Raw genomic sequence first — 19,311 nt, 5'->3', positions numbered from 1 at the left:
TTGTAGTATATAAATAGTCCAATTAATTATGTGCATTTTGTTTTGTTTTGTTTTATTTTGTAATTTGTGTGTGTTTCAGTGTTTGTGTTCTACTATTAAAACATTGTTGAGTTCATGTTTGTTTAGGGTATTCGTCTTAAGTCAGTCATCCATACTGCCTGAATTGGATATTCTATTGCATGTCCTATTGTAAATGGTAGAGCTATGTCATAGCCAGCTGGTCAGAATAAGTCATATTATTCAGCATAAAATTCATGCAATTTTAGGTTTATACTGTAAATTCATTAATTATTCACTGATAAGGTTAATCCTCTATATTAAATCTGCGTGAACATGTAAAATAACTCATAATGAAACTCATTGTTTCCTTGACCATTTTGAATATGCTCAAAACATCAAAATAGTGAAATTTAATTGTCAGTGAAAATAATGGTTTAACAGTACATGCTTATATTGGATGTGTGCTCCTTATAGTGTGATATATTGACTTTGGTGGTTGCTTCACATGGTTTCCCACTACATGATTATTACTAGAAGGTGCTACTAAATGGAATGTGTATATGGTATGTGAAAAAGGGTGTGCGACTCCGGAGGTTAAAAATCAGGTTATTATAGAAGTCTTGGAGAAACATTCAAAAAATGGAACTATTGCTTGAACTAGCATGAATTAATGAACGCTAATGAGTCTTTTCACCACCAGACTTTCTTGCCCAAATTGTTCTGCACTTTTTTCTTTTTATTCTTCAATATTTCTTGAAATGAACCTTAATTTTGGAGCCAACAGACAAAATTTGAGTCTATTTCCAGTTTTTACTCAAAAATTCGATTGTTTTTGTTCTAATCTTCTGAAGAAAAGTGCAGAATATAAACAGGACTATTTTGTGAATTTGTGATGAAAAGAGGGAACTGGTGGTGAAAAGATTAAGTACCTACCTATGCAACATTCCCATTCCTTCCTTGCACGTTCTCCTCTCTGTTGTGTACAGAGTACATTCCTATTGCATGCAGGTGTACCCCTCCCCCCCTCAATTTGACATTAACAAGTAATAGAGAATGCGTGTTTAACACTGAGAAACATGTCTACCGTTATTACCACTCTAGAGCATTACAGTTCTTATCAGGATCCTTATGGTAGTCCCTATATAATGTATCAAGGTGAGACGATTTAATCTTAACCCTAACAAACCTGATCCTCTTGTATGTCACGTATAACATCTAATGTATTGGACCAGTTCTTTCCAAATACTAACATTTGCATTGGTACTGGTATAGGACTACAAAAGTGTCATTTTTTTTCTTTTTTTTACATTGTTTTTTTTTACTTATTTACTTATTTTTATACTTATTAAATTTAATTTATTAAAATCAGAATTCCAGTGTTGTAATTCGCTTAAAATGACATGAGCATCAACTTTGTGATATATTTTACTATCGTTTTGCTTTGAATTGATCACTGAGTGACTACCGGGAATCAATGCGTTTTCAGCAAGAAACATTGACTGCACTGAAAAATGGCTTTGGATGGGCCTACAAATAGGAAATTTTGAAATTAACACCACCCACACAAGTCTGTGAAGCTGCAGATTTGTTGGTGTTTACATCATCACATTCATTTTGCTACCTCCAACATCTAGTAATTTCTGGGTGCAGTGATGCTACGATTTAAATTTGCTATGTGATTTCAGTTTTTCATACTTCTCAAGTCTTGTATCAACAAAAATGAGAATATTTTATTGTACATTTCAAAATTTGATGCTCATGCTCTTTTTATACGGAGTTATTCTTGCATGTTTATGACATATTCTTATTTTGTGATCTTCAACAATGGTGTTATAACCATATGGCTTGTGCATCAGTCGAGACTCCTGAATAAGTATAGTTCACAATATTATACATTATATTCTAGAATTGATACATTATCAGTAACTTGTATGAATACCTATGTTTTCAACAATCATTTCTTGTTCTTATGGTGGTCTGCTGATTTAGCAATTCTAAACACTAGTCATTTCAGTGGCCTGGGTACAATATGCTACAGTAAACAATATACTGTAGAATACTTTATTTTCGCTTGGAATTTATTTTCGCTATTTTTGCTGAAGGGATGTTTCCATGAAAATAAAATCCAGCGAATATACTTTTTTTCCTATATTTCACATTAAACTCATCACAAATCGGTGAAAATAAATTCCACACAAAACGCCCAAAAAGCCTTTTCAGCGAAAATTAATTCCAGCGAAAATAAAGTATTTCACAGTATTCCCAAGCAAAAAGGGTATGAAACTTTAGATATCCATACATGGCGATATACGATGAAGATATTTCAAAACACTTCTATGCACATGTCAATTGAACAGCCCATGCAGTTTAATATTTGTTTTAATATTTTTGTTATTGTGCTGTGTGTGCACTTTCAAACGAGAGCTTCATCTCCTAAGTTGCATACCTTCCCTTGTATACCTGTCTTAATTTAGGAAAGGTAAAAAAAAAATGCATGATCTAAATGTTTTCAGTGTGAACTTAGATTTCTTGAAATCTATTTAATGTTAAAGTGGGGGAGTCATCACCTGCACATGTGGCAAATGGCTATAGTGAGTCGTTGTTTACAAACAAGCCTTTATTGTGTTAGCGTTGCCTGGGACTCGATTCCTTCGTGTGCGCAGATGACGACCCCTCAACTTTGAATGATTATGTAATATGGGAGTTTTGAGTTATCTTGTCACTATGTTGCTGATCTTGCACAATTGTGGGTGAAGAAGGTTGTAAACCATCATTCATAAACCTGTTTACTGCAGATTTTCAAAAGTTTAATCGATTTTGTAGAGATGTCTTATAACATACCTGTAAATACCAAGAATTTATAAGTTCAATTGTTCAGTTTTCGTGTGTGTGAAAAGGGAAAAAAAAAATTGTATTTCACAAACATTTTGTAAACTTTCGAAGATAGCCTGGAGACCTAAAATCAATGTTAGGTACAAAACTGAAAGTGGAATACTAAAATGTTTATAGTAATAACAGGAAGTAGAGTACCCGGTAACCTCTTTTTGTTAGCAAGAAAATTAATGATGTGCACATGGTAACCTGGTAACTAAAGAACCCAAACCTCAACAATTCTTGGGGTGTAAAATTTCTATTCACTCTCTGTGAAATTATTTATTATCATATTTGCTCTGAGATATGCATATAAAACAAAGAACCTTGTTTGTTATATAATATAACATGAATATATTCTTTTTGACCTTAAAAATAGCTTTGTAATTTAAGTGAGCGCATGCATTACTAAAAGAGCAAAGACGATACCTTAATCCAGTGAAATTCAAGTATACATATATGTTCGACGATTAACACTTTCTGTTTTAATATATTTTGTAATAGTGTAGTAATTGTGTTACTTTATCTACAGTGTTTCCAATAATACAGTGAACTGCAAAAGTCTGGGGTCTTTATACATGTTCCATCCATACATATAAATATTTATAAATTAAAACGACTGTTAGAATTCAAATTGACCAATCTAGAAATGGTATTGTAACATTAGTTCAACATTATCCAATCAGGAAGCATGTAAGCAATGTTGAGCTCTTTAGCCAATTTCTGTTAAATTTGATTGAAATGCTGAAATTATGTTGAATATGTTTATAATTCAAGGTACAGCTTTCTGCCTTTCACTGTAGTTCAAGCGTTTTTAATTGATTTTTAAGCCTTATGTAAATATTTTTGTTTTGGATCTTGTAGCATGTGCAAACTCTTGTCTTTACTTTGTATTATTTTCATACTCTTCAACTGTATCATACATGCTCTACTGGGGGTGCATGTGCTTATGTAGGTGTCCTGCCTGTTTAAACTCTCTGCAGATACTGTAAAATACTTTAATTTTCAATTGGAATTCATTTTCGCTATTTTCGCTAAAGGAATGATTCAGTGAAAATAAATTCCAGCAGATATACCTTTTTTCCTATATTTTACATTCAACTCGTCAAAAATCAGTGAAAATACAAAACATACAAAACAGTCTTTTCAGCAAAATTTAATTCCAGCTAAAATAAAGCTTTTTACAGTATCTGAAATAAATGGGGGAAAAACTGCTTAACAGGTGATGTTTTTAGTGGGTAATCTCACCAAAATAAATCATTTGGCGCTCGCATGTATATTCCACCTTATTGTATACTCTGTATATTTTGAGTGTTTTACAAATTCAAAATAATATTTCAGAACACCGTAAACTCTAAAATTTCCATTGCCCTTTTCATTATATGACGGCATTCATATAGACATCGTTTTGCGTAATAGTCACTGTGACGTGCCATCTTAAAAATTCCAATGAAAAGTTCACTGCGACATGCAATCTTAAAAGATCCCAATGAAATGTCTAAATCTGTAAAATTTCGCGTTTTCATCTGACCTGATGAAAATGAAGTGGTTTTACAGTGCTTTGATTGTGAAGTACAAGAAATAATTTCAGGAGGGAATCTTTTAATTAATTAGTGGTAAAGTGTTAATTAAATAGTATGTAATACTTTTATATTGTGAGACTTACCATGTGCGTCTTGTGTTTGATTGTAGATCCATCTCACCGAGGTTACCGAGGCTACGCTACGTCTCCAGCAACAAACGGACCTACAGCCAATCATCATTCTCCGCATTCGTCGTATTTATCCATACACAGTAATCGGTCTAATCCACCCCAGGTTGCACCAAAGCCAGATCCTAGATCACAGGTAAAGGCAATTATTATACATCTAGTGACAAAAATAATAGAATTTTGTATTTTAACGCGTTTGCACTCGTGCGAAATGTATTCAATTTTTAGCTCCGCTGTCGACTTTGTTGAGCACAGCTTATCATACGAGTCTGTCGGCGTCTGCATCAACTTTTTACTTTTTTCAACTTCTTTTTGAAAACTACAAGCCTTATTGCTTTGATACTTAGTGTATATGTACCTTGGGCATACCTCTCTTTGATTTGTTAGTTCTCTAATTTTGATGAATATTTTTGTCATTTTTGGTAAAAAGTGATATTTTCTTGTTGAAAACCGCATGTCCGATTGTTTTGATATTACCGGGGGTATACATATAGGTACTACATGTGTGCCTTTTCTCATATTTGTTCATAAATAAAACAATTGCAAAGAGCAAGACATTGTTTTCATTTTGGGCTGTTATCTCGTTAAATTATTATTACAAGGAAGAAAGATGTATCATAAGGTGATCATAAGGATACTGGAAAGTTTACACTCGGGCAGTACAGAATCACATCAATACATTTATCAATGTGGTAAATGCTACTGCCTTGAGAATCTGTAGACAACTTTTCCTTCATTCTAAGTGCATTGACGTCATTTTTACTCTAGACTGACCTGTTCAAATCTCCAACCTTCCCATATGTGCACCCGATTTACCCCACGTGTATTGCTACTACTACTGGGATTTTGGCTCTTATCTGTATTCTCGAAACATGATTGACAAATCAGAGACACACATTGCCAATAATTTTATGATGGCTATCGGAAAGCTAAGATACGATATGTATATTATGAATAACGATTATGAATAATTAATTAGAAACTGAATTGCGATTCATTTTATATTACCGGTAGGTCACATACAGATTTTATGTTGAATGTTATTGCTGATGGTTGTCACATCATTGGCTGATACAGACAGATGGAAAGTCAAAAATAAAATTCTGTATTCTGACGCCATTTAAGAGTAGATCTTATTATTCGTACTGCTGCAAGAAACTCTGTATACATTTGGAAGATATTTAAGAATTTAATAGAAGTTAAGTTGGTGAGACAGGCATATAGGAAATTGGTTTCTCATTACGATTGCCCTGGGTTACTGATATTTCCTGCGCTATGCATTATCAATAGAGATATAGCTTTGTAGCTTTTCTGCTCCTTCAAGTGATTATTTATGCGACAGTTTGCTGTGCAGCGATTGCGCTTAAACAGAATTATGTTTAAAAATATTAAACTCAAAATTGTAACTCTAAAACGCATGTTGGCTTATTAATCAGTGAGTCCCGTTACGTGATTATGTACCTAAACTTGTCCTTGCTTTTATTTACGATAGCTATGTTGCATGCGTATTAATTAAGTTTTCGTTTCTGCATGTTTTTATTTTTGCTGCGTATGATGAAAATACACATGTTCTTGTTGTATAGCAGTATTCACCTGGACCCTATTCTCCAACCCATGCTGACACTTTTGACTTTGTCGATGAGAATGCATCCATGAGTGACCGGCCTTCTTCTCCTGCATACAGTGGTTCTGTTCGGTCAGCTGGCCAACAGGTTGGAAACTCTCTCCACCCACCCTCTGCAGTCGCATACATTTCACCGTCACTGTTCATTGGTCCATTTGACATCAACATGCGCTTGTCAATTTACAATGGGATAATAACATTGTCATTTCATTGGGTTGTAAGGTTTTCTGGTTGATACTATTGAACCATAAATAGAAATGGTACATCAGACATTCACCCATGTTCCATTCAGGGTTTACAGTACATGCATATGATATACAACTCTGAGTGTATCTATTCTGAAGGTTGTTTATTGTACTCGATGAAATGAAAAATCAAGAGCAATAGACCCCATCCTCTGACCTCGTCCACAAGATATTGCCCTGAAACACATATGACATTTTGTGCAGAAAATACTTTGTTTACTTGTGTTTAAACGTTCCAGATAGCACAGTATAATTTTATTATTTACTTATTGACTCTTACACAATCCCCGGAGGGAAAGAAAATGGTCACAAAGTACAAGGAGAAATATATATATATAAAAAACAAAACAAAAACACAATATACTAAAAAACAAATAACAAATACAATCACTAAATTACTAAATAAAACAAAATCTCTAAAATACAATCTAATATAAAATTACAAAATTGACAGCAGGCATTAAGATGTCAAGTAAGACCCTGCTTCCTGACTTCAAAGCTTTTACTTATGAACTGTGCTACTGGTATAATAATGTTTTCATTCTGTAACAATTCCATGAATTTTTTCCATGAATATATATCTGGTTTCTACAAAGTTTCAGTAGATGTAAAAAAAAATCTGATGTACAGTAAATTTTGATTTCTGTTTGGATTACCTCAGAGATACAGGTTTTCAGATTTATTTATATATTTTTGGCAAACTTGTAGAAAACAAGTCTTTAACTTTGAAGTGTTGGTTCAAAAAGAAATCACTCTTGTAGTCAAAATAAACCTACTTATTACAAATATTAAAAAAAAATCATTTCCGATTGGTCAATGTATGATTCAGTATCAAAACAACGTTGTTATAATTGTGGTTATATACCGTATTACTGTTTTTATACAACTTGCTTCCAAAACAACTTACTGAGTCAAAATATTGATATTGTCACTTGGTCTGCAAACCTGCTGATAGGAGCTACACCATGGGTTGCATAAACCAAGATGATCAAAATAAGTGATAATGATTGATCTTTTTATTACAACTTCCGTTTCCAAAAAAATAATTTTTTGCATCTATTCTAATCTATGTTCAGACATGACATCTAAGCGGGGTCAGTATTGGAGAGGAGAAGGAGGAGGAGGAGATGACGGTTTAATGTTTTTTCAAAAGAAACTCTGGATGTTTTTGAAATAGAATGTCAATGAAATTGTTATAGCTGTGAAAACAAATTATTTGCCTGTTCTGTTTCAAACCCGCATGAAATGTTTGATAAATATTGTTATTTATTGTACCATATAGTTATTAAACTGAACATATATACATCATGATCATGTGATTTATAATCTTTCATTTAACATAAATCAAGCAAACATTTTGTACTAATCATACTTGCATCGTTGCTATGCTTTTATGCTTAACTCAAATGCTATTTAAATATTAGCAGTCAATTTTTAAAAATTATTTTTAATAACTTTTTATTTTTAAGTAGTATAATATTACCATACTGTCCGCAATGTTACTGCGAATGAGTCAAAATGATTTGGAAATGTTTAGTGGTGTTTGTACCAAGATAAATTTTTATAATGTCTTACCATTAATGGCACTAATTGTTGAGTTATTAAAGGGTCTTCCGTTATCCATAAGAATGAATCAAAGCCTTAAAATGTATTTTTGTTTTTTCCCAGTATTCCTCTGTTCCAAGGACAAGACAAAACCATCCAGGATCGACCGGATCGATCCCACGAAGTACAGACAGCTATCCTTACTCACCACACACGCCGGCCAGTCCAGCACGTCCACCACAGCCGGATAACTACCAACCCTACGAAGACATGAGAAACTTTGACGATGATCAGCCAGACTACCGCAACCCTCCAAACTTGGGTAATCAAGACTATGATGAACCTCCGCGCTCAGCTGGATATGGCTATGGAGCACCTCCTTCACGATCTCCTCATGGTAGCGGCTATTTGCATGATCAGCCACCAGCTTCTCCCAAAGGGAGTGACCGCTATGGTTACCCTGACGAGCATTACCGAGACCCCTCTCCCCCAGGTAGTGATAGGTTTGATACTATCCCTAGTCGGGATAGATATGGTTCCCAACCACAAGATGATTACGGACAGCCCCCAGATGATCGTTACAGTAAGTTTAGATGTAGTAATGGTGGCTGGAATAGATTTTGTTATCCTAAATCTCACTGTCCTTGGTGTTTTTATTTTTTTTGGCATTGCTCAAATATATCAACGTTTTGTTGATGAATCACATTTTTTTAGACTCCCAGATTTGCAACACGTGTTTGCGTTGAAAGAAGTTGGTGGCTGACTTTCTATCCTGCTCTTTTACACTGCCGTAACAACAAAATTAAAATGCATGTCCTGACTAAAATATAGTTGTTAGTCGCATTCTTCGCAAATTTATCAATTGATTTCATTCATTTTAACCTACTGACTGCATAATAAAATTACTCATTAACTACAGATGACACGCTGCAAAATGTTTCTGATCAATTTGTACAATAATATAGAAGTATGCCCTCTATGGCAAAAGTTGACATTATTCCTGGATTGCCAATCCTAGCTTTACAGCCTGGATAGGTCAATTCTGCGTGTACTGCATTTTTAGGAAAGATAGTTTTTACACGTAATAACCGGATTCTACATACTGGCAGCCTATTTGGAAATATTGAAAGTAAATCCAATGTTTCATAAATTGGTAATTTGTAAATTTCCGGGTCTTACTGAGTTGTTTTATTAGAAGTGGTGCATATAAGAACTACCAGTAAATTTATTTCATTTGTTAATAATTATCCCAAAAAATGGTCATTAGATTTGATGATAATCAAAAACGTAGTTTTCTATGTCAGTTCAGCATCGCAATTGCCCATCCTGTAGTAATCATGTGTAGTGTGGTTTTCTGGCTAAATTTATATTTGATATCATTGCAATTTTTCTGAGTCGGTAGTAATGATACATCCTTATAAACTGCACCCACTAGTGTCATTAATTAGTCATTTTGTACATCTGTCAGTTCTTAGCTATGTCTGGGGCTCACCATGAGATGTCTCTGGCAAAGGAAATCATTTACTTTGATCATATCTGCTCTATTAGTGAAATTTTGTAAAATGATCTGTAATAAATTCTGACTATACAACTTATTAAGTGCCCAGGAAAAGAATATTAATCTTACTTAAAAATGTGCCTCACAGCTTTTTGTTAGAAAAGAAAATTATTTTCACAAATAAACAAAATTTTTATGACAATATTACAAACCTATGACACTAAGACAAAATGTCATGGAAACAGGTCAAAATTTTCATCTATACACTGGTTTCTATGGTGAGATTATTTTTTCATATCTCTCAAAGTTTTGCTCGGTGACATAGATCATGACAAAGACTAGTATTACTCGGTATTGATAGAAATCCCAATAGTCCTGACATATTTCAAAAAATTGACATAATTTACTGGTAGTCAGTTTTCAGTATGATAAATGCTTCCTTTATTAGAATGCTGTGAGAAATAATACATTGCGTATATGTGCAGTAACCTGCTCAGTAGTGCAAAATTTGAAATCCGCTCTTAACTTTTTTAACAGCTTTCACAAATCAATCTTTTTACCGTTAATAGAGAAAATAATGATTAAGGGATGTACTTTACTTTCTCATGATAACACGCTATAATTGTGATTACAGGAGCACCATCGGTTGGCAGTAGTCGCTATAATGAACCTCCAGAACCATATCAACAGAGGTATACCCAACCTATGGGTGAAACACCACCAATGCAAAGGGCTCCACTAGCTCCAATGGAAACAACTGGGAGTACAGATCAACTTAGAAGGCCGCCACCAGTACATGATCCATATGGTAAGAATTCTGTGGTCTCTGTGACGAATCTCTAGCTCACATTCTGTGAGACAAAACAGTTTAAAAGTTGTCCTCCCCATTCTTTAGCACTTCTTTCTTTACCCCTCCATTCCCATGCACCAATCTTCGTCTGAAACTAGAATTTTCCCGGTACTCTTCTTCTGAATTCTGAGAATTTCAACCCTTTCACTGCCATTGTTGGCTGCTCGCAAAATACTGTAACTTTACATTGCGATAAATGCAGGATTTAAATGTGTTTATGGAGACAACTTTTTTGAAAACCACTGACAACCCTGTCTTGAAAATCCCAGTGGAACGTACACTGCTTACAATATTCTATGATTTCTTTGTACTTGCAAAATAAAATTAAATCGGTTTACATCACTCCTGTTCAAAAAGCTGTTCAAAATTTACGATAATTGTTGTATTACAATATCCACATAGGTAGAGCAGGCCCAGAAAGAAAATGTGTTTCTGGTCAAGGTAACAAATATCTGCAAAATAAAAATAACAATTTTGAAAATTGAAAGAAAATATCAATACCAACATTTTTATGAGAAACTTGTCTGTGATTGGGTTATAAATGGCTTTGAATTCTGTAGCCTGTTATTTCTTTCTTCTTCACTGTCTTTACTTTCTTGCCTTTGTATCCTTTCTTCTTCTCAATGTTTACTAATAGTTATGTCAGCACCAGAGGAAAGACAGCAGGCCCCAGGGCCAGAGCAAGATGATCCGCCAGGCAGTAGAAATTCCAGATCTTCTCTGCCAGATTCCAGACCATCCACCCTTGATAGAAGGCCCAGAGGTATTCATTATAGTTATGCTGGAGCAGAATTAATCTATAATTTCATACTATTATCACTCTGTAGAGCATTTCTGACTAGCCGTGTAGCTGTGTTCGTTTACAGTGTTTTTCTCTCTCACTATTTTGCAGATCAGAGGTGGCGTGCTCCCGATTTACAGGAGGTTATCGAATATTTAAGTCATCCAAATGATGCAATTGTGTCCAATGCAGCGTCTTATCTACAGCATTTAACCTATGGAGATGATCCTATCAAAAATAAAACCAGGTATGTCACTCGCATAGTCAACCATCTTGGATCGAACCATTATAATCATGGGGACAATGCTTAATATTTGAGGGTTTGACAATTTTCAAAATGCCATCTACGGTACAATGGATTTCATATGGTCAAATTCATACAACTTTAGACTATACATGTTGTGACAAATATTTTAATCATTTCAAACGATCCACCCATTGTACCTATGATCCAGTCATAACGAATGTTGCCATTTTCTTTGAATATTAGATTCTTGGTCCTGAATTTGTTATCCAGAATTATTGTTAATGTACATCTTTAGTACAAATGTATTTGCCCAGGAAGTTCAAAAGTACCACTGCTTGTGAATTACCACGTTGAATGTCAAGAGCATAGTTTCTTGAAATATTACATCGTGTGTTCATACTTCCAGGGGTCTTGGTGGTATTCCCCCACTGGTGGAGCTTCTTGGACACCCAACACCTGAAATTCAGCGCAGTGCCTGCGGTGCTCTGCGAAACATTTCATACGGTAAACAGAATGAAGAAAACAAAGTAGCCATCAAGAACGCTGGTGGTATCCCGGCATTAATTAGGCTACTGCGATCAACGCCAGATGTCGACGTAAGGGAACTTGTTACTGGTGTCCTCTGGAATCTGTCTTCTGCAGAGGTATGGGTTCAATAAAGATTTGTGAGATGAGGGTTATAGGTCGTTGCACTGTGACGTCTTGTGTGTACATTTTTGCCAACCTGCATAACAAATGTACCGTAAAATACTTTATTTTCGCTTGGAAGTTATTTTCGATATTTTCGCTGAAGAAATGATTCAGTTAAAATAGCATCAATCTAATATTGTATTTTTCCTATATTTTACATTTAACTCGTTAATTTAGCTGTGATTGAAGTTTGTTTTAGGCCAGAATAAAGTTGTCATATTGTTATATCTCAATGTTACAGCCATTAAAGAAGCCGATTATTGACGATGGTCTGGCGGTGATGACCAACGTTGTCATCATTCCACATTCTGGATGGGATAGGAATGTAGATGAAGACACTAAACCGAGAGATGTACCATTATCGACTGTATTCCGTAATACCACAGGATGCCTTAGGTAACTGATTTTGTCAATATATTACATTAAAACCAGTTATTGTAAAGGGGTTAATTATACACTTGGTTTGAATTTTGCTTATTTCGCTGACTGGAAATTGCGCTAAATTAAAACCCAGTGAATATGTAAAATTTAGCATAGAACACATTATTTAAATGATAAAACTGTGAATTTTAAAACCCACTGAATATGTCTGCAATGGTAAATCAGTGAAATTTAAACCCAGTGAAAATTAGTCATTTTACAGTATTCAGATTCCGGTCATCATATGTGTATCATTCTTATTCCTTACTTTTGTCAGAATTTTTGAAAAGGCAAACTCAATCTTTATGAAATTAGTTTTTCCTCTTAAATTTGAAATACACACCACTATCGATCTCATAAAATAAAGTTGACCAGAAACTTTTAATTTTTTAATTTGACCTTGTAGTCTGACAACCATACATTTGTATCTTGCCTGCCAATAATATGTACAGTGTTGACAACGACAGTATTTTTAACTCCATCGCCAAAAACAAACATCACAAACATGTGATTTTGAAAAAAAAGGTTATCGGTTTAGGTACTGGATACTTTCATAAACTTTGTTAAAGTCCAATGATGAATTCTATGTGATCAAACAATGTATTTTACATGGAACCCACATCAGACCAGACATGCCACAATGATCATTTTGCTTTAAAACTACCATGTACCAGTAATTTTTTGATAGGGAAATCTGCTTTCTGAATTTTTACCACCGTACTGATTCATACATTTCTTGATACAGAAAGACAAAGAAGTGCAAAATATAACTGTCCATGCATACTTGCAGTGACTCAATATCTACTTACGTAATTATATCATGTTTATCTGCTTTACAGAAACGTGAGTTCAGCTGGCCCTGAGGCACGAACCAAGATGAGAGAATGTGAAGGATTAGTTGATGCTTTGATATTCGTAATTAGGTCAGCTATTGGCAAGAATGACATGGATAATAAGGTCAGTTCATGCTTTCACATGCCTTTATCCTTGATTAGGTTGTAGTATTTGCAGTCTTAGTCCAAGATGTTTGGAAGTACTGTATTTGCTCTATTAGTAGCATCACATATTCTTGGTCTATGGTCAAAATAAGTTATATTTTACTGTCCCTGCCATATTGTTGCGAAAACCAAATCGGCAACATTGCCAGCTAAGTTGCTGACTGGTTTGTAATGCACGTCTCAAAATCGTTACTTAATTAGAACTGGTTAATTTAAATCACTTTTACAAAGGTACACCGTTTTGCTAAATGCGTGAAATTACGAGCGTTCTAACATGCATCAGACACACCAGCGACTAAAGCATCCAGACATTTCCGACTAGCACACCCCATCGATTTTGTTTGTTAACTCAACTCAAAAGTATAAAATTGCTAGTATGCAGAAGTTGAGGACGAGATTAATCAGAATAAGGATGTGAAAGGAAAATAGAGATTACTGTATTAATGATTTTTGCCTTGACTCCAAATTAAATAATTCATTTGTTTCATATTTTAAATTCTTGTATGTTTGAGTTCTCTCTGGGTAATTGCGGGAGGTCATTCCACTTTGTACACATTCACAATTTGTAAATGATTCTGTGGTTTTTAAAATTGATTGTAACAATAGTGTTCATTTCACCCCACATGAAATGTTATTCCCCATATCCCGCTAGATTTGCTATGTTGTTACAACTATTTATCCAGTGTGCCAGATTAAATAACTGTGCATGCATGACCTTAGTGTCCCTGTGTGTGATAATTTGACAAGTGATAAGAGTCATGTTACCACGGATATCAGCATGGTAGTCTTCACCTTTCAGTTAAGGTTAATACCAGTGCTGGGAAGTTAATATGGAATTGAATTGCTATTAAGTACAGGGAGTTGCCTGGTTACAAATTAAAATACTTATTAGATGATATTTGGACAGACATTACTGTGTTAAGTTCTTAATTATGTATGTTCTCTTAAAGCGAGAGGGTTGTCACCTGCGCGCACACACACGGGAATTGAGTTTCAATGGACAATAACATGTGCTAAAAACGCAAAGGCTCATGGGTAACCACTTGTTTGTATACAATGACATGCTATGGTCATCTGACGCATGCACAGGTGACGACTCCCCCGCTTTAAAACATGCTACATCAAAGTTTATTGGTAGCACTTTGATTCATATACACTTAAATCCAACGTACTTAGAGCGCTACAGTTGTTTAGCTACAACATGTTTGATATGTATATGTTTGTTTGTTTACATGTAATTGGATTACACACTGCATGGCGACTGTATCGCTTTAATGGAATTAGACAGGTGGTCTTTCTATTTCATAAATATGACAAATATTTTTTAGTACAACGTCAATTTTTGTCAAATGTTTGAAAATGGGGTGTAAATAAATAACAATGCTTATTTGATTAAATTGAATGTCAGTGTTGAGACAAGTGTACAAATTTTAGTGTCATCATCCATTATATTGGCCCTTTAGTTCATTTGACCGAACGAACCATTGCCAAATAAGCAGTCACTGGTCACATACAGGATACTGGTCATATTACATGTAAATTCCATTGTGACTGCCCAAAGGTGTTTACAATTGGCTGGTGGTCAATAACACCAGCAGGGCTTACCCTTCAGAGTTGAGAGGGCACCTTATTTTCAAGGCCACAATTAATAAAATTGCATTATCAAAGGGCAACATGGAAAAGTTATCGTGCAGCAGCCATTGCTGACTGATTTATGTTCTAATCTTTTCCCATCGGGTTTCCTTCAACAAAGCATTGCATAAGATTACCCCTAATACATTTTATCAACATGAAAGCAAGGCTTAGAACACAAATACTCGGGGGGGAATAGTCGGCGCTTACTTGGGGAAATTTGCTTTTGATGCCTCCATGAAATTTAAGAACTGACACAGGTTTGACTGTAGCTTAATATTGGTATATCCTGTGGACCATTTTATTTTCGCCACTATGGTATTAATTTTTGCATTTTTACAACTTGAGGGCATTCACGAGGATGAAGTTTCGCAAAAATTTCTGCAACTCGCTATTTCATTTATCCAAAATGAAATTTCCTTTGCTACACAATTGCATGGTTTTTCCTCTATTACAGCCATTCTGTGAATTTTTCGTACAGTTGGTTAGCAAGATTGTTCGCAATTTTGCAAAGCATTTTGGCAGTTGCTTGTTCTAAACTTGGTGTCTTTGCTTGACAGATGGCGTACTGTGTTTGATTTACTATTTCATAAGGTGATCAACATGATGATTTGCAAACTTTCTGTACATTTTCAATAATAATTCTTCATTTCTAGTTTATCTACACTGTGTGTGATTTAGGAAACACTTCAAAATAATTTGTCCATATATTTTAATGAACATGTTTCATTTTGAAAAACTGCCCCTCGTATAGCATGAAAATGGAATGACCTAAACCATAGACCCTCCAGTAGAGGGAGGAGGGTCTGGAGGATCTGGAGGGTCTATGCCTGAACTGTGCGCATGTCAATACAACATTTGATAAAAAACAGTGTTTTACAGTAAGTCTCCGAAGTATTGGGGCTACCAATTTGCAAACTCGCTAGTGAACTGGCTAACTGCTTGGGTTATGTCTAAACATTTTACTATTTCATAAGGTGATAAACAGTTGCAAGTCATGTAAACCAACTGACTGAATAATTCTCAGATTGGCTGTAACAAGTATTCAACTCACAAATTAATGAGGTTTACGGTATTTAGTGATGTGAAATATTATAACATTGATGCAATATGACTTCATAATTACTGCTGAAGTTTTCAATCTTGGTAGATTATATCTGATTAACCTGGCATGACCTGTATATAATACGATTTGTTGTGCCTGATCTTTTACTCTGACATGACACTTAATACAGGGCAAGTACACAGGGTTATCACATTACATCTTTAGCAAATTTATGTTTGAAAAATTAGACAGTTGATGATTATCATAAATATTAGGGTTTAACTGCTACTGAAAACTGTTTGAATAGCCCCCTGTAGGAAGATTGTAATGCATCAGGTCCTCTCTGATTAATAAAGTTTATTATTTATTACTTATTTACTCCTTCACTGGGATTGGTTGAAGAAAACCAAATATGACCTTTGCACTATATAGACTACTTTTCCGGAAGTCGAAGATGCGGATTTTCGCATGCGTGTTTATGCGAAAAGCTGTATCTTCGACAATTGGAGTGTAACGTAAACTTGCACGCGTGATATTGTGCTTCTGGGTGTACCAATTGAAGTAACATAAATAAAATTCTTTTCTATCGACTATTAGTAAACTGACATGTTTGTATTTTCCGCCATGACAAAGCAGGAGTATTTTTGCACCCCAGTTTTGCTACTTCCGGAAAAGTGGTCTTATAGTGCTGATGTATTTAAATCTCAGATAAGATTTCGGGCCGTTTGTCGTCATAGTGAATTATTAGGGGTGTGTTTCTGAGATTGTAACATTTATGCTCATATTACAGTCCAGATTTCAGTATAATTTAAATCATTATCAACAAGTAACTCAGGGACTGGTATTTGAGGAGGCCCTCTATGTCAATCTTACTTTCACACCATGGCCATAGGGGGCGCTGCACCATGCTATAGGTCTATTTTTATTCAGATCTCGTACCACTAATTGAATCTCCATAGGCAACAATGTTAACATATGACGAGATTGCTATATGAAAATCATGAACAAAGTTGAAAACATGGCTCAAAAATGGGAAATCAACAAGCCAAAAACACCAAGATTAGAACATCTAAATACACACAGAATAAACCCACAGGTACACAGCCACTAAGTCGTAAACAAAAGACCACATGTTAGTCTCACCTTTGACCCAAGTGATACACGCCCTCAAACAGGGCGCACCTGAGAAAAAAAATATTTAAAAAAATGTCCTTGGTTCTTGCAAGGCATTTCAATTGAGGGCTATGAACGGTCATTGGTTGATTAGTGGCATGAGACCTTCATCCCTATTTAGAGGTTCTTGCAAGCTTAACCCATATAACACTATACATTGCATTTGTAAGCATCTTTAAACACTAAAACCATCATCCTAAATTTGTATACTACCTTCCCCCAACCAACATATATACACTGTCAAATGTTGGGATTGTGGATGAGAAACGGTAACGGTAGAACAAGAATAAAAAAGGTCCACACACTAAGTTAGGCTTTGTCTGTCCTTGAAGGTAAATGAATTTTGTGGATGTGTTTGTCCACGGAATAAAACCCTCCAGTACTTTCAAAATAAAATGGGCGGGAAAGTGTAGTAGATTATCGATTTTTTAGTATATTAGCTAAAACAGTATTGATTTAAAATTGTGTTTTTAGCTCATTCTTGGAGTGATGTTTTACCTATTTGCAAAATGGGAATTTATTTGCCTCGCTGATTATCAATTTTTACTTTGCTTTCAGTGTGTTGAGAATTGTATGTGTATTTTAAGAAATCTTTCGTATCATATGCCTGCGGAAGTACGCCATCCTGACAATGAAATGCAAGGACAAGCTAATAAACCATCAAAAAACAAACCTAATGATACAGGATGTTTTGGTGGTGGTAGTGACAAGAAGAAAAAGGACCAACAGTTAAAGTATGTTTCACCATTCACTTACATCACCATAACATGCATTGCGTTTTTTCTTGACTCTTTCAACTTATGAATAAATGATTCAAATCTTATCATTAATTGTTAAACTCAGACTTTCAATGTCTTTGAATTGAATCTTTAAGATGAAGGGAAATTGGTCATCATTGTTAGCGTGTTAGATTTTCTTGTATCTACTTGCTATTGGTGTAAATTCAGGTCATGTGACCATTATTTTACTAGTTTGTGCATTCTGTGGTCGGGTTCGGTTGGCCACATTCCAACTTGAGTAGGATTTCAGCGAAACTTGAACTCTCACGAATCAATTGATAAAAGCAACTGCATTTACTTGCGAACGAAACTTTTCAACGAACTGATAAATACATAAACTTGTAGAACTGACCCACAGTTGAGCACTAACTAAAAACTGGAACACAACTACCGTTTAACTTTTAAAAGTGAAATAGAACATTACAGCGTTTTCCACTCAGACGGAGATTAACCAATCAGTGACTGCGTTCTAAATCAATGATGGAATGTCAGTCAACACCTATGGCTTATTATGGTTTCAACGATACATTCCTTTTCATTTGTCAGTTTTACATAGATTAAAAATCAGCCTCCAAAAAGCTGATAACTCTTTAACTACTATACTGTAGAATACTTTATTTTAGCTGGAATTAATTTTCGCTGAAAAGACATGTTTTGTATAGAGTTTATTTTCACTGATTTTTGATAAGTTAAATGTAAAATACATGTAAAATATATTCGATGGATTTTATTTTCACTGAATCATTACTTCAGCGAAAATAGCGAAAATTAAATCCAAGCGAATAAAATATTTTACAGTTTTGAAGAGAATTTTTGTATACTTACAATATAACTCATCCTCTAATTCCACAGCAAAATGCAACTTGATCCAAACCCGCCACCAAGGCAAAACCCTGCTGCTGGTATGGAGTTGTTATGGCAACCTGAAGTGTGCAGACCCTACTTATCTTTGTTAGCAGAATGTTCTAATCCTGATACTCTGGAAGCGGCTGCTGGAACCGTCCAGAACTTGACAGCTTCAGAATGGAGGGTAAGTTTATTCTGTTATCTTGTGATTCCACTATTGAAGTCCATTTAGACTGATGCTGAATACAGGTTCATTGTCATTATTAGTCCCCGTTTGGCTGCAGTCCGAACACGGGGACTTGTGTTTTGACCTCGGTGCGTCCGTGCTTTCGTATGTGCGAAAAAATCATTAAATA

The 19,311-nt window shown here is 34.9% G+C and overlaps 1 protein-coding gene across 19 annotated transcripts in view; it reads left to right on the top strand.

The window, feature by feature from the left end:
• The window catches only part of LOC100377263 (catenin delta-2), a 62,379-nt gene that overhangs the window by 38,360 nt on the left and 4,708 nt on the right, over positions 1-19,311 (top strand). For 6 of the 19 annotated variants that reach the window (XM_085501236.1, XM_085501230.1, XM_085501235.1 and 3 more), the window contains 12 exons: positions 1,102-1,155; positions 4,564-4,718; positions 6,166-6,294; positions 8,120-8,579; positions 10,129-10,302; positions 10,982-11,107; positions 11,237-11,372; positions 11,779-12,016; positions 12,304-12,458; positions 13,322-13,439; positions 17,889-18,064; positions 18,962-19,139. In XM_085501236.1, the coding sequence (XP_085357362.1) occupies positions 1,102-1,155; positions 4,564-4,718; positions 6,166-6,294; positions 8,120-8,579; positions 10,129-10,302; positions 10,982-11,107; positions 11,237-11,372; positions 11,779-12,016; positions 12,304-12,458; positions 13,322-13,439; positions 17,889-18,064; positions 18,962-19,139 (2,099 nt within the window). The remainder of the gene's footprint in view (positions 1-1,101; positions 1,156-4,563; positions 4,719-6,165; positions 6,295-8,119; positions 8,580-10,128; positions 10,303-10,981; positions 11,108-11,236; positions 11,373-11,778; positions 12,017-12,303; positions 12,459-13,321; positions 13,440-17,888; positions 18,065-18,961; positions 19,140-19,311) is intronic. The other 13 variants (XM_085501244.1, XM_085501234.1, XM_085501239.1 and 10 more) reach the window with 7 other exon arrangements.

This window comes from Saccoglossus kowalevskii, chromosome 7, assembly GCF_978046115.1.
Source record: "Saccoglossus kowalevskii chromosome 7, keSacKowa6.1, whole genome shotgun sequence".
NCBI classification, from domain to species: domain Eukaryota; kingdom Metazoa; phylum Hemichordata; class Enteropneusta; family Harrimaniidae; genus Saccoglossus; species Saccoglossus kowalevskii.
The sequence above is the reverse complement of the archived record's forward strand: the minus strand, read 5'-3'. Positions and strand labels throughout refer to the sequence as shown.